Source organism: Cimex lectularius, unplaced genomic scaffold (assembly GCF_000648675.2).
Source record: "Cimex lectularius strain Harlan isolate CLEC.00 unplaced genomic scaffold, Clec_2.1 scaffold50, whole genome shotgun sequence".
In the NCBI taxonomy this organism is placed as follows: domain Eukaryota; kingdom Metazoa; phylum Arthropoda; class Insecta; order Hemiptera; family Cimicidae; genus Cimex; species Cimex lectularius.
The window spans coordinates 579782-596907 of NW_019392716.1; the positions used below are offsets into that span (position 1 = coordinate 579782).

Sequence of the window (17126 nt, forward strand, 5' to 3'; positions counted from 1 at the left end):
GATGAGGGTAAATGGAAGGTGAAATATCTGGAATATAACAGACAAGAGGACGACCAGGTTGATGGGTTTGGGCCAAACTTTTTTTTTATTCTACGCTCAGAAGTATCGGAAACTTGTGAATATGTGGTTTGTCCGAAGAAAATTTGAAAATTGAAATTTTCCGTTTTTTAATATTTTATTTCTGGTTCTACTTGCTCAACTCAACCATATGAATTTTACAGCATTGTTTATTACATGGCAATAAAAAATGTACTAAAAGCTATCAAAGGTTCTAATTTTCTAAAAACCAAATATAACTATAATAATAAGTAAACTAGGTCATATTTTTTTCTCGTGAAACTAATATGATATTTCGTTTTAGCACTTCTAGAGACCCCTAAATATAAATTTTTGTTGAATTTAAATTTATCGACCCAACAACCTGTCATCCCTTTTGTAATCACTTAATAAAAGCCGAATTCAAATCATAAATCAAAAGATTCATCAGATTTCGTGGTCCGATTGACCAAATAACATCTTTCAAGTGGTAGAACAGCGGCGTATTTAGCCGAAGGTCGTGGGTTCGAATCCCGCTCGTGACACGTGAGTTTTTTTATCTCAACCAATACCTTACATAAAGATAAATTAATTGAAATAAATCAAAAGTTCCAAACAAAAATATTAGGGTGAATAAAAATTAGTACTTATTGTAGAGTAGATTTTTACAAATAAAAAACAAGATTGGCTACCTAGATGTCAATTATAAGCAACAACTAGGTCATAATTTTTTTCCTGAAACTAATATGAGATTTCGTTTTAGCAACAACAGATACCCTAAATATAAATTTTGGTTTGAATTTAATTTATCAATTTTTTGACCATTAAAATTTTTCCGATTTTTGAGAAGTCTTTAGGAATATCTGATTGAAATGGCTATAATTCAAAAACGGCTAAAAGGATTTTAGCGACAAACAGACCATTTAAAATAAGAGGAACGTAGCTTATTTACGAAGTACGTACCATTAAAATATTTCGGTAAGAAAATAGACAAAATACTAAAATTATTCGCCAGATTTAACCTCGTTTTTAAATAGAAATAATAGACAAATTTCAATGTATAATATAGTCATAAAATGCAGTTGAAAGTTTCTCGAAAAGGAAATTATCAACCATGCAAATCGGTCCAAAAACACAGACAAAAATCAGTCAGGCAGTATGGTTGTCGAAATTAACTGTCAAAAAATTAATTTACACCTATTTTCGCGAAAGTCGGTATCTATGGATTTTATACCGCTAGAATCATGACAATTTGGTCAAATCCAAGTTTTGACCTTTTCTGACCTACTTTGCTTCCAGAAGGTTTTTTAAAATGTGCAAAAAAGGAGTATTTTGTTTATTTATCTTTTCAAATCATATCAAATTAAAATATTCTGCGTGTATTCGTAGAACAGTTTTGTCTTGTTTTTTCAATAAAAATAATTAATATAATAATTGGTATTAAAGTTTTTCTTAGTAGATAGCAAATGGTCTAAAGACTATGAAAAGCTACAATAACAATTGTTTACATTTTTATTTTATTAGCTTATTTTAGGATTATTCTTTCATTTTTTCCAGTTTCTCTTTATATTTTATTGTCTTTATAGTAAGTTGTTTAACAAAAAATGGCCGTATTAATATTGTTTGCATTAAGATTAATAGTATTTGAAAACTTGTCCAAAATAATAATAAATAATCTTTTGATGTCAGATCTTGGTTGAAATGAAAAAGTCAGTGTCACGAGCGGGATTCGAACCCACGACCTTTAGCTGGCTTAACTCGATTAATTGAAAAAAGTAATTTGGTCAATCAGACCACTAAACATAATGGATTTAATAATTATAATAATCTTTAACCATCAATTGAGCTATTAAAAATGACTTCAATTTTTTCCCTAACGTTTTACGATCTGCAAACTGCATTGCTCATCGCCAGTCCTCTCTTTCTTACTGTTGTATTTTATTTCTTCTCTTTCTCACGTACTAATTTTTTTGTTACTGTTTCAACAGCCAATTTATGGCGTTTTTTTATATAAGGGTAACCAATTCTTTCTTTTCTTTATGATAGTTCTCGTATAACTCACGGCCTCGTCAGTTTTGGATAAAATAACACAAATAACAAACCCAAATATTGAAAGGCAATATAAAAACATTATACTTTAGTTAAAATTCACACTCCCCTGGAGTACTTGGCATTCCTTGGGGTGGTTGGGGATAAGTCTCCACAGTCGCGCTAATAAATTACAATCACTCATTTTTTTCACTACTCCAAAGTACTCAATATTCCCAGGGGTAATTAAGGATAAACTTTGCCATTCACGCTAATTTGTTACATTCATTCACACAACCCAAGAGTACTCATTATTCCTTGGGTTATTTGAGAATAAGCCCTTCAATTTACGCAAATAAATACATTCGTTCCAATAAATAACATATCACATATATGAAGGTACAATTATGTATATACATTACAATTAATTAAGGTTTTAGTTGAGATAAAAAAGTCAATGGCACGAGCGGGATTCGAACCCACGGTGCGGTTGAGAAGGGGAAGTTGATGTCCGAGTGGATCGAGGTCACGATAGCTCAAGTGGTAGAGCAGCCGAAGATCGTGGGTTCGAATCCCGCTCGTGCCATTGTCTTTTTTATCTCAACTAAAAACCTTAATTAATTGTAATATATTAATTGGTCAAGCGGACCACGAAATTAGTGGGTTTATGTATATACAGTTAAAAATATGGCTATGAGATTTTTTGATCAGTTATCAATACCGGCTGCCGTGCCCCAAAGCTGCAGTATTTTCTTTACTATACCACTCTCATGTTCTTTGTCCATTTTATTTCCAAATCAACCAAAAAAATCAATTTAATTTTAAAAATTCATACACTTCTTGTGAAGCGGAAATTCTAGATATTTGGAACCTGTTATAAATATTGCGACATGAATGATTGTTATATTGTAAGAGTTATAAATGATTTACATTTCTCTAAATTATAAATAAATTTTATTTCTAATTAAACTGCCAATTAATCTGTAAATGTGATCTTTTTAAGCTGTCACGATTTAAAAATCAAAAATCAAAAAGGAGATTAATTCGTTTATGGAATAATGATGATTGATGTAGAAAATATTTTTTCAGCAGGCTTATTTTCTGTAGTGAAAAATCAACAAATTCAGCCAAAACTTTTGTTTATTTATTTAAGTCCTTTACTAGATTTTCTTTATTTATACAAAAAATGTTTTATTAGGCACTCTATATTTGCGTTAAAAAAAACCGTTTGGCACTCTGAGATAATTTTACCTCGTCTAATCGGATATTAATTTGGTTAGAAATCTTCGTTAAACAATTGGATTAAGTCTCAATAAATCTTTCGGCAGGTTTATTTTATCCCGTTAATCTCTCGTACAGCTCAGATGTTTTTTGCAAAGCCAGAGCCTTCTAAAACATTATTGTATTAACATTAAAAGATAAAAAACAGTAATTATGATAACATAAATCTAGGGAAGGGGGAACAGGAGGCTATTATAATAATCAGAACTTGGATTTAGCCATTTTTCAGCTTTTAATAACAGATTACTTTCCAGAAGAAGAGATATCACAAACGAGAACGGGATGTAGAGCGGCCTGTTTTCATCAATCATGCGAGCCTTAAGCTCAGGGGGAACTTTTTCTTCTTATATTCCCAAAGAATTGTTTTTCAAGTAGTCTTTAGGCACTTTGGAAATTGGCCTGGGTTTAGAAAACTCTGCATATTATTTCTATACATAAACAAAATCCGTTGTGGATAATCAAAAATTTAACATTTCTCTATAAATTTTTGGCTGATTTATAAAAAGTTAATGAATTTAGACGATTTGCAGTAAAATGTAGTAAAATATGTAGAGAGGGACTTATAAATAAAGTTCTAATGCTTTTTAAGTTGACGATTATAATTATGCAGAAGTCCATTTGTCTGGGCAAACCTGCTCGACAGGGGTTGAATCACGCCCCCAATTCTTTCCGTCGAGGCATCAACATCATTAATAATCTTTATGAAGTTCCCCTCCGCATAAATAGGCCAAAAGAGGGAGGAATTAATAATATTCCTCCTTTATGCCAATATAAAGAATTTCGTTTAATTTGGAACTTAATTATTTGCATTATGGCGGCTAATTACCCAGTCCGGTTGTAATGCGCTCAAAGCGGGATGCATTCATCAATTGACCGTTAATACCTCGATTGAGAGGGCCTTTTGTGCAAAACTGGAGGAATCTTTGAAGGATTTTACGCTAATTGAATGCTCTTATTTAATTCAATCGAGGTACTTGACACGAACCTTTTGCCGACCCCTGCTCTCCACCAAATCCCGCCGGAGGCAAAACATTCATTAGACTAGTGCTCTTCTGGGTTGCTTGCGAGTATTCTCACTTAATTAAATACAGCTACATAAATACACAAAAATGGTTAACCATTGTCTGAGAATAGGAATTCTTTAATCGAAAAATGTGTCAATTAAGTAATGGTAAAGGTTCATAAAAAAACTCTAATTGGGATTTTTTTAAATATGGACTCACACCAATTTTCCAAGTCTTTTTATGTTAAAATCAATTAGAAAATGATTCTTCTGACCCAAAACATCCTTTTGAATAAATTTTCTCAAAAAACCTATATATACAATATTTAAATAAATAGGGATATAAAAAGTAACCAGCCTGGAATTATAAGTTCAGGGTAGCCCTAAAATCTAACATATATATATATATATATATATATATATATATATATTATCACTAAAACATTATAGTCAGTATTTCATCGACTATAGCTCGACTAACAGTCTGAAAGGTTCCCTTTTCTTTAACTGTGTAGTGAAGAGGAGTTTTAAAGGTCATCGACTTGGCAGCCAGTACACATCGGACTGATGGCTCATCGGAACCGGTGCAGATAAGCGTTGAAAAATCCATGCCCTGTCATTATTTAGATACTTCAGAAATTTGGTTGAAACCACCACGCAATCCTGGGCAGAAACCCTCAGATCGTAGAAAATCAGAAACTGGATGTGCTTTCTAGGATTGGACTGAAACAATCGCAATTATGTTGGCAATGCAAGGACTGAGTCGGTTTGCAAGGAAATTATTGATCGCCTGTAAAAAACTTAAATATGTCAGACATATTTTATGATTAGTTTTGCCCTGATGACGACCTTAAAATAGGTCGACCTTGATCCAGACTGTTCCTTTCTCGGCGCATCTCGTAGCTGAAGGATCTGACGGATCCAAGTTTACCACTGTTGGCTTTCCATATTTTATTGTCGGATTGCAATTCTACTTAAGAGGACAATGTCGATTGGTGAAGCGGAAGGAAGGACATTGAGGGCGTAAGCAGGGTCAGTCCTGTCGTACTCAGGAGCGCTACTGTTTGACTCTGCTCGAGGATACTTCTACTGCTTATCAATTTTGCTCCCCAAGCCTCAAGCTGCTCCTCCGTATGTGGCAATGGTCCTGTACGCGCTCTTGGTCTCGGCCCTCATTTTAATTTCGCGGTAGAGCTTAATGTTGAATCTCGTCATTTCTCTGATTTTGATAGCGTTGTTGTGTACCTTAACCTTTCCCCCAACACTATGCCTATACGTTTACGCTCAGCTTAATGTTCAGTTTAATGACAATAATCAAAATTGAATGTACAAAACATAACGGTTTAGAACTTGCAGTTAATAATTGTTGAAATTAACAAAAAAACACAGCCTCCTCGAATCGAGCTTTGTGTTTGTTACATGAATTTTTCCACCCGGGTGAAAATGTCCCAGCGTTAATAAACACTTAAACTCGGCACGTCTGGCAAAGTTCTCCCTCTTAATTTTACATTAATTATAATATTAAATGACGCTTGAATAAATTTCACGCTTTAACCTCTGGCCATATGTTTTAACGGTCCTTCGTAAAAAGTACAGTCTGTAGTCTGTAGTAAGATGAATTTTTTTTTGGAAATAGAAATATTCACATTCTTGCGAAATTTTACTCTTTCAACTCTAGGGAAAAAATTTATTCATTTTAGTAATATATTTTAACAGTTTTCTTGTGTCTAATACTGAGCCCGTCCTGTTTGCATGTCAGCCAATGAGCAAACATGGAAAGTTCACTGACCCGGACTCAGATACGATTAGTAATTAAGATAGTGCTGGCAGCTGTTCTGCAACCCTTGGGCGGCAACTTTGCCTTCAAACTTTTTCCCAAAAATAATTTATTAACGATTCATGAATGTATAAATATTAATTGTAATCAAAATAATTAAATAAGCCAGGTGCATTTTTAACAATAAGGAACCATTTATTATTTAATAGATTTTCTCATGGGATCTGTACATTTGATGAACCTTCATTTCAGTTATTTTCATGTGATGATCATTGTTTTGATTATTCCAAAAACTCGAAAAATTGAACTGTTAAATATTATTTTTCACCCTTCAAATTTTATTTTTTAAACTAATTCCATATCGATTACAATTTATCCGGTACTAGTGACGGTTGAAACCAATCTATATAATATTGATTGGGATTCGGGTTGTGGTCTTCAAACATACAATGTTATTATATCAACGCCCAAGCTTTCGACAAGTTTTATTGCCTTCTTCAGGGGACCTACAGAGACATTGTATGTCTGAAGACCACAACCCGAATCCCAATCAACATCGTATGAAGGCTAGTTGATCGGACAACAAACACCAATCTATATACTTTTGGTATCGAATATTGTCTTCGAGACAAGTACTTTTTGTAGTATCGGTAAAAAATACTCAATAGATTTTACATCGAGTACTCAAGTAATATTGAATTGTTATTTTCCGTTCGATACCTTTCATCAATTTGGGCGTTGACTAGTTTCTGTTAGGAGCGCCTACAAGGGGCATGTGTCAACAAAGTTAATCGAAATTTCAAATTGGTGGCTGGTAACTGTTGATAATTCTGGTAACTCGTAATTCTATCCCGCGTCGCACCTCGCACTTTTAATTTCATTAATTTTTTATCAAATGTTTTTGTCTTCAGGTATCTAAAAACTGTTTGCCTTCCTTCTCATAGGTAGATACCTAATCATGTCTCCTCGCAAAAGTAAGACATGAGGTTATTTTACTAAGAAAACTGAATCGTCGGCATGTTGTAAACTATGCGGGAATACGTCTAATAAAACACCCTTTGATCAATTTTCTCAAACCTCAATATTGAAATATCAATTTTGTTGAAACGTGTTGACAGCTTTTTCTTGTTCTTACGCATTTAGCCACTAAAAGAAAAAAATACTTAAAAATATTTTAAAAAACTGAAATTTGTTTATTTTATCGCATGAGCGTATTTTACCCACAAGTCGATAGTAAGTAAGTTGATCATTTATGAATAAACGACAAAGTACTCATATGAGTAAGTACTCGAATAATTTCTGTCCATATTTGAGTAGGAACGAATATTTCTTTCGATACCAATATCGAGTACTGGTATCGCACGTCACTCCTTACCTCATTAGTGGCTAGTAGTGATTTCGGCAGATTTATTTTAGTCCGTTTGTTTCTTTCTAGTATCTATTTGGGTTTTATGAGCACGGTGAGGGGAAACATCAAACCAATTACTTCATTTTTTCTTTACACAGACCAGAAATGGCCAAAAGCCTTTCAGCAATAAAGCTTTCAGAAAAAAGCAAGAATTTGCCAACCAAAGTGATCAAAAACGACCAAAATATATTTGACGTGTAATAAACTGAATAGGCTGAATTTCTTGATACATAAAAGAAATTAAAACAAAAGACGCTTGCATTATATTCCATGTTAGATATTTTTTCATATGATTGTTCAATTTTGAAAAACAGGCTTCATCTACCTAAACCAGATATCGCTGCATTGTGTATGCAACTTTTTTAAATGAAATGAAAGTACGACTATTCACAATCGGAACTTTTTTTAAAATATTATTGCCATATGTGTTTGAAAACCCTATGGCCTTGAACCTTCTAGGGCTTGAAAGGACAAAAAAAACAGACAAATTTACATGTACATTTTATCCAATTAAACCAAACCTCTCCCGGTTATATAATTATTTTTAATTGGACATTTTACTTGAATGTTCGCAGGATTATGAACATTTTCTTTCAGCCGGATCACGTAGGGGTTCAATAACTGATGTCGGCCGGGAATGGGATATCTGTGTTGTGGAGAGTAACAAGAGGGAATGAGTCACTAACATGTGGCAATTACCGAAGGGGCCAAAGGGGGCGATGACCCAGACAAGACACCCTCAACGATTTTTTTTTCTACGGAAAATAATAATAAAAACCCCACTGCGCCCCTTCACAGCTCAAAGGGCTTTTCCGAAAAGAAAACAGACATTATTTGCATGCGAGGGGGAGCCGGACGAGCGCTCACCTCCGTCTTGATGCTGAGATTATCTCGGATTTGTACTGGCTCTTCTCAATTACTATTACTCGCTAGTAAAGACACTCTTCCACTCTTTCCTTAAACAGAAAAACCTCCTTTAATCCTCTTTTTATCCTTCTGTTAGCTTATCTTCTAATTCAGTTTAATTATGATGTCTTCCCTACTTGAATCGGTTTAATAGGCGGAAGAAATGTAAAGAATCTTAATACAACAGTGTTGTAATTTTTTATTTTTGTTCCTTGTTTTCAACAATGCATTTGCATAACAGGTGAAATTTTTAGAAGAAAAACAAATGAAAAGAGATGTTAACAAATCGTATGAAAGTAAAAAGTTGAAAACAAAAGAAGGGAAATGGGTATTTTAATTGGGATCAAACAAACTGACCACAAAACAATTTTTCTTTTTTTCAAATTAAACAAAATAAAAGAGAAAACTAAAAGAAAGAAACTCTTTAGCTTTAAACTAAACAAAATATAAGTAACATGAAAAGAAAAATTATTTAAAAAGTAACAATAAAGCAGATGAGGTTGTTAGTACTTACATTTCCGTCAGAAAAAATAGGTCACAGTTTTGCATGTTTAAGTGTTCAATTCCTTTGTCTTCTAGTCTAAAATTCCTCTCCAAGCATTTATTAACAATCACATATTTTGATCACGGGGGTTCTCAACAGCATTTTATCAATTCCTTGAGTGCCTGTATTTTTGAATAAAGCCCATTTGTAAGTATGTCGGGTTTGAACCCGGGACCTTTACCTTACAATAATGAGCTCCGTGTCATCGCCACCGACGCTCTTACAAACTTTATTATTTATACTATTAAAGAAAATGGTTAGAATAAATTTTTGTGCTAGTTTTATTCACAGGCAAATAGTTTTCGCTTTAATTCAAAAATGAATTTTCTATAATACGTCTTTAAACAATAATTTTTTTCAAAAGATTGTTCCTACTCACAGTAAGTTCTCTTCAACGATCCGGATTTCGAGCTTTTAGCTCATCATCAGGTTGTAGATCTGATGATGAGCTAAAACATCATCAGATCTACAACCTGATGATGAGCTAAAAGCTCGAAATCCGGATCGTTGCAAAACAACGTACTGTGAGTAGGAACTATCTTTTTAAAAAGGATTGAACACGCACTCGCCCCACCATTCCTCATTTCTATTATTTGATCAATGTTAACATCTTTATCTTTCCTAAGATGAGAGGAAAAATAGCGAATCAGGATAATCCTTAAGGATCCAGTGTAGTGTGTAGACAAAACTTCAGAATCATATACTTTGAAATGATTAGAATATATTCAATATATGGGAGAATGTTTTACATAAATAAATTTTTGTATGTTTTATTCTAGATTTGCAGAAATCTTTTTTCTTTAAAAAATTGAACTATACTGATTTTAAAATTGCATGCAGATATCGATTAATTTCGCTGCAACGAGAAATATATGAATGAATGGCGACTTCGTGCTCTAATTAACAATATTCGAAAAATAAAACCCATGGATCGTTTCGGAACAAAAAATTACAATTAGACGTCCTCTTGTAATCATAACAAGCCAAAAATGTGAAATTTTTCGTCAAGAATTCGTTTTATACAGTGGACGATGCATGTTGAAAGCGATCCAACTCACAAAGCTCCGGGAGATTTGAATGCTTCTCTAAACCGGGGATCGACTTTTCTTTAACACAAAAGCCTGTGTATTTCATATGAAATTATCAAAAATACTAGCTATTTTTCAATGGTACTTTTTTTCTTATCGAAAAATAAGTCCCAATAGGTTTAGAGATGAAGAATCATCTCTGTCATTTGCGTCACAAAACTGTACAATATGTAGTGGAAATTCATTTAAAAATTATATAAGCCAAGATTAATTTAAATTAATGTTATTAAGTTTTTTAATAATAATAAATTGGAGGTTAATAGGCCGACAAACAGCTGAGGTAACCACGGCCCTTTGCGTGTTTTTACATCTTTTTCTGGTCTTTCATGCGTATTTTATTTTAAGCTGCAGTAATTTGAACGTCTCGATTTGATAACTGACTCTTCGCATTTATATGAAAACTAAGTCGATATCCTAAAATACTAGCCTTTCATTTGTACCTCAGGTTGTCAAGTACTGAATAGACACTATATATATATAGCCAATGGGAGAAAAGTAGAAATATCTTGAGAAGCGTGAGGAGACAAGGAAGATCAGATATCCGCCTCGGAGGAGCAAATCTCCGAACTTGCCGAGGACATTCACAGAACATTGGACATCGGAAAGAGCTCACAGGAAAACACCGATGAATTACTGATCTTTGAAGCCCGTTTTCCCAACTGAATAGCGCATTTGAGAAGTTTGTTTCATTGATCGCTGAAATACGGAAACAGATGAGAAAAGATAAAATGCCTTATGACGAATTCACGAAATTGAAGGCTAAGGTGCAAACTGAGTACTATGAAACCCTAGCTTTGTCAATAAAGAGAGATAGTCCGTCGCGCAACACGACTTTGTGTTCCAATCAGTCCGCAGTACATTTGGTCCATCTGAAACTGCCCAGCCTGGATCTGCCTACCTTTGACGGTGATTTGTCAAAATGGACTCCTTTTAAGGATACGTATTTGTCGCTAATACATACGAATGTAGAGTTAATGGAGGTGCAAAAGTTTCATTATTTGAAATCCTGTCTGAAGGGATCCGCGGCTCAAGTTATTTCCGCTATCGAAATATCTGAGGCTAATTATACACAAGCTTGGGAGGCTCTTGTGAAAAGATACGATAGCAATCGTATTAGGTAGGACAATGAATCATTTGACCCACCTTTTCAACTTTAAACCCATGACGAAACTAACCAGCGAAACTTTAGAAAACTTTTCCGCGATTGTTTTGGAAAATTGTAACGCGTTCCGGAAAATGCAACTTCCGGATAGTGTCGGATTTGTGCGGATACTTTCGCCTTGCGTCTCTTAGAAGAAAATGAGTTTGGTGGAAGAGAAAAACCCCCGACCTTTATTGTGTCTATTCAGTACTTGACAACCTGAGGTACAAATGAAAGGCTAGTATTTTAGGATATCGACTTAGTTTTCATATAAATGCGAAGAGTCAGTTATCAAATCGAGACTTAAAATTACTGCAGCTTAAAACAAAATACGCATGAAAGACCAGAAAAAGATGTAAAAACACGCAAAGGGCCGTGATGACCTCAGCTGTTTGTCGGCCTATTAACCTTCAATATATTATTATTAAAAACTATTAAAAACTTAATAACATTAATGTAAATTAATCTTAATTAAAATGTATATATATATATATATATATATATATATATTGTGTCTATTCAGTTCTTGACAACCTGAGGTCTGGTCACATTCACTCCCCTAGAGTACTCGATATTCTTCAGATCGGGGTGAAACAACCCTTTCCTTTCACGCTAATAACTTACTTTTACTCTTCGGACATCACACACTCACCCCAGAGTACTCGATATTCCTCGAGGCTTCCTTTCACGCTAATAAATTGATTCATTCAATTAAATTAACATAAACACAACACCCGATAGAAACATAGAAGTCAGTTGTCAGTTGACGTTCACGCTCCCATAGTATTCAATATTCCTCAGGGCGGAGGAAGCAACTTTCCTTTCACGCTAATAAATTGCATTCATTCCAATTAAATAAATTAAATAAAATTACATTAACACAACACTCAATACAAACATGTCACTTGTTTAAAGTTTTGGTCCGCCTTGTTGATCAGACGCGTTTCGGCTTCTCTTTTATCTTCTAGCGACCGATTAGGAATATAAGCAGGGTGAGGAATCACAATCCTCTACAGTGCTTTGTACCTTAACACAAACCACTGAAGTGAAAAAATCTAATTTTTTGGCTCAATGATTTTGACGATGATTGTTTTTATATTAAAGCTTGCAAAAATGTTCTAAGATAAACTCTCCAAATTAGGTTTGGGAAGCTGGTTTTCAATGAATTAATGAACACAGTGACAGATGAGGTTTGTCTCTAAACACATTGGAAATTGATGATATTGTCCTTATGCCTCTGGCCGATAAGGCCGGCCAGTCGCCGCAGCTCGTCTGATAAACCAACTCCTGCCAATTTGCCTCAAGCTATTCGCATTTTGATGAATCTAGAAAAAACATTACATTAAAATAAAGTTTTGTATTCAATGAGGAAATAAAAACCTTGCACTATGAGACTAACGGGAAGTGCAGATTCTTGAACTCTATTGAAGGGAAAATAAAAAATAAAGGTTTTGTTTAAAGTTTAACAACATGGCCCTAATCAGTAAAAGTAGACATAAGGACGGTATCCATTTCTCTAATAGTTAATTCTCATTATCCTTATCCTTGCCACACCTTGTATACTGAGGTCAAAGTCGTATAAACTAACCATCTTTGATTATTCCATTGATGGCCAATCATTACTATTTTTTTATAGTTTACTTTTTCAAAACATTCAATTTGTTTATTACTTGCTAATTCTCTTGGCAAGACAGCATGAATGGGTCGATCGGGAGTTGTTTTAATGCTCAAAATGCGGCCACACCTTTACTATGTATAATTACAAGATTAAAGTCCAATACACTTTATTATAAGAAATAATTATAGTGGAAATTTTTGTGTGCATCATTTAAAGCCTGATGGCAATGTCTATTTTATACTTCTGACAAAAATAATCCCAACAAAATACAGGTTATGTATCCCAAAATTAAAACTATTTTAAAATAAATTGAGTATTTCTGTTGTTGTAGGTATTATAAATTGTGGAGATTTAACTTTTACTTCTTTAAAAAAAAGGTTATGTTTTGCCTTAAGAGACTTAAAAATAGCGGTGTTTTCTATTGTTTACTTTTTTTACATAAAGGCCACAATTGTATTGCAACGGCAACTTTCAACATAACGTACTGTTGATATCAACTAGAAAAGTTATACTGGTGATGATGTGTCTCCTACCTTCTACTAATAAGCGGGTTTGACCTATTCATTTTATTCCATATATTAATTTAAAAATTTGGCCATTACAAAATTCTACAGAGACCAGAATTTGTCCGAAATTTTTGAGCAAAGTATAACTTTTTTTTTTTTGACTGGGGCTTCCGACATCTAGGTTATTTCAGCCCGTAACTAAGTATATATTCTATTTACCCTTTCAAACCTACATTCATACAAATAAATATATTCATATACATAAATACATCCTTACAGTGTACATAACCATTATTATTTGCGGGATAAAAAGTTGATAGTTTTCTTTACTGCGTTCTTTTCCTTGGGTGAAGGGTTTTATTTATCAATTCCGTTTGTTTGATAATTTATCAAACCAAAATTAAAATGTAATTACATAGAAAATAAGTTTATATTTTCTTATTAAATTGTTTTAAAAGTTTATTGAGCTTAGAACCAAATTATACAATCTGCAGAAATGTCCGTCAAGCCCACCACCCAATGTATTGTCAATCAGTTGTTTCTGCATGTAACTTTTGCATATATGGTGGCTTAAATTAGTAAGATTAGTTTAAAAAAAATTACGTATTAAATTTGTTTTTAATTTTCCAGATGAACCGGCCCATCCAGGTGAAGCCAGCGGATAGTGAAAACCGCGGAGGTAAGTCATCAGACGACTTTTTATTTTAAAAGTACTATGTTATTATGCTTTGATGAAAAAAATATATTGAAATTATTTTCCACGCTGCCTGCACCGAAACTGAGCCGATCCCGAGAGGGAAAACGCCTATGCGACATAACACATTTTCTTGCCGCAAAATGTATGATTTAGTGTTATTTTCCCAAAGAGGAAAGTATTACTGGCGACTGACTGGGTCTTTTATTGTAATTCCCGGGCGGGGAAGGGGTCTCTCAATCACGGCCGACCAGCGAATGGTCAGTCCTAGCAATAACCCGGTCAGCAGAAAATAAATCCGCCGGCCCCTTGCTGACATCATCAAGGGTGCCGGACCCTCGCAGCCGTTACAATTAGGTACACGACATTAAGCAAATTTTACACTTTACGGCCAATGTACCAAACTCCGTTCAAAACAACGCTTTTCAAAAAGAAAAAAAGAGAAAAAGCCCCGGTGACGCAGGTGAAAAGGACCGGCCCAGCGAATCAATAGCAATGTCGCTCGGCAGACAGGTGACGTTTCTGTCAATGGTGACGCGTTGTGTCATATCCTGACAAATGATAATGTCTACTACCTTCCGAGCAATATGCTTCATGCATTCCATTATCAACCATCCGGAGATAAACATTAGCATATAATAACCACATACGATAGTATATTACAATTGCTTCTATGAAGTACTAAAGATGTAAATTTACCTAATCTAACCACAAAACTACAAAAATTAATTTGGTGTACATAATAACATAAATTAACAAAAATTAACGCTTAATAATAATATCAGTCAAATACGCAAAATTTCATCCAGTGATCATTTTGCTTACTGTCAAAAATATGAACTAAAAAGCAGAAATGTTTTCTTCAGGTTAACAATTTAAATATAGGTTTTAAATAATTTTCTATAGATAGAATAAATAAATGCTTACTTCAGAATCTATACAGTATAATTGTATATGTATTTGTCTAGCTATGATTATTTTAGATATATGTCAGAGTTTTTTTGGTTGGGGTATCAACAAAGTAAAAATAATAGTAAAATGATTACATTGCATATGTATATTTACCTACTCTAACCACAAAACTACAAAAATAAATGTGGTATAATGAGTACAACAAATTAACACAAAATGGCGGTTAATATTTAGTCAAGTATGCAAAATTTCATCCATTGATCTAAAAAACTAAAAAGTAGAAGTATTTTTGCAAACTAAAATTGATTCTCATACTAATTAGAATTGCATACTTTAAGATAATAATAATTAAAGGCTTTAAATTATTTTCTATAGATAGAATAAATAAAAGTTTATTTAAGAAGATATTGGATATACAGTTAATTTTTTTTTTAAGTTACGGTATCAAGAAAGACTACTATTTCTAAATATTTGTAAAATAATCACATCGGCTACACAATTAAACCTAAACGAGAAAGGGTTCATCAAAATTGCCTTTTTCAGCCAAGTGTTACTCTTTACGATGAAATTTCTTGTCAATCTTAAATCATGTGTTTATTATCGTATTATATTTTGAATTTATATTCATATAAAATATTAAAATACAACTGAAGATTAGCATTGAAAATCAGTCCCAAATATATATTGTAGATAGTATTAGAGTACACTGTATTACATTGATCATCCAAGGTCAGGCTGTTTATGTCCTTTTTCGTTCTTCTCTCATTTTATTCTTGATAATTTATTTTCCGACTCCTGCAGCTAAGTTATATTCTTCGAGAAGACATTGGGCTCGTAGACCCTATGGTCGTGCGTTCGATTCCTCCGTCGCCTTTGGCCTTTTCAGGCCTCTTCCTCCAAAAATTTATATATGATATACAACCTACAATACCGTGTTCTGGCTAATATGGTAATTATAAAGAATTATAAAAAAGGATTTAAGTAACCCAAGCTCTCTTTCTTTATCCTATGCCTTGGCCCCTGAACGTCAGTCCAGGATAAAACTACATACAAACACAAAATAATTTACACATATAATAAAAATATATACGTTTAAAAACACGATAGTTTAGTTAGTATTCATAATGTCCCAGATCCTTCGACAGTCCTCGGAGTAACTGAGGTAGGGTCCCACATCCACTAATTTAATTATATTCATACACCAGGCATACTTCACACTGTCCCAGAGTACGCGATATTCCTCAAAGTTCAATCGTAAAATTTATTTCGGTGTTGAGTTTGAAATTCAGAATTTATTTTTTCAGCCCACCAGCTAATGAAGTCAGCTATCAAATTAAACAGACGCTCCAGCCTTCTTTAAATATTTCTGGACAAACTATCAAAACTGTCTCTACAAAAAAAGCATTTATTTTGAGACCCATTTCAAGAAAACGTTTCAACCCCCAATATATCCAATCCCTACAATCAAACATCCTACGAATCATCGTCAGTGATCATTTCTATGAATCCAATCTTACCATCACAATGAGTTTAATATTTAATATGTCCTTGAGGTAGCGAAAACTCGCTACAAGAAATTGCACAAACAATTATTCAGACATACAAACCCTTACATAAGAAACTTTTCATCCCACCCTTCCAAGTTATCATCCTCGACCTCGCAAGTGTCAGTAAAAGTGATTAACACAAATATATATGATTGAATACTAATGAGTAGTTCCTTTTTTTCTATTTTATTATATTTTTTATGTTCATTTTGTTTAGCTTTACGTTTTTAAGATGTTATCAAATTTACTTAAGAAAAGCAATTAGATTATAAATATAAAAAAATTCAGAAAAATATCTTAAACTCTTTCCGTAGATCATTCACTAGTTCATATTAGTTGTAATCTCAAACCCGGCTCTTTAGCGTAATAAATTCGTATTAATTATGTTTAAAAAAATTAATTTAGATGAAATTACAATGTTAATATTTCCGGGATATTACACACAAAGAAAAAAATATGTATTGTATTCATAAACTTGTAAAACAAAAACCTGGTTAAAATGCAGTGTTTGCATTGTTTTTTCCTAATTCAATAGAAATAGCATGGGATAACTTTTGATCATAAGTTAAACTGTAATAATTACAACTTTTTTTTCCACGTAGTGCTTGTTACATGATTTTTAGAAATTGTAACAGTA

The 17126-nt window shown here is 33.3% G+C and overlaps 1 protein-coding gene across 14 annotated transcripts in view; it reads left to right on the forward strand.

Moving 5' to 3' along the window:
• Positions 1-17126, forward strand: part of LOC106664325 (CUGBP Elav-like family member 4) — a 483670-nt gene that overhangs the window by 297423 nt on the left and 169121 nt on the right. For all 14 annotated transcript variants that reach the window (XM_014389950.2, XM_014389955.1, XM_014389949.1 and 11 more), the window contains one exon: positions 13967-14015. In XM_014389950.2, the coding sequence (XP_014245436.1) occupies positions 13967-14015 (49 nt within the window). The remainder of the gene's footprint in view (positions 1-13966; positions 14016-17126) is intronic.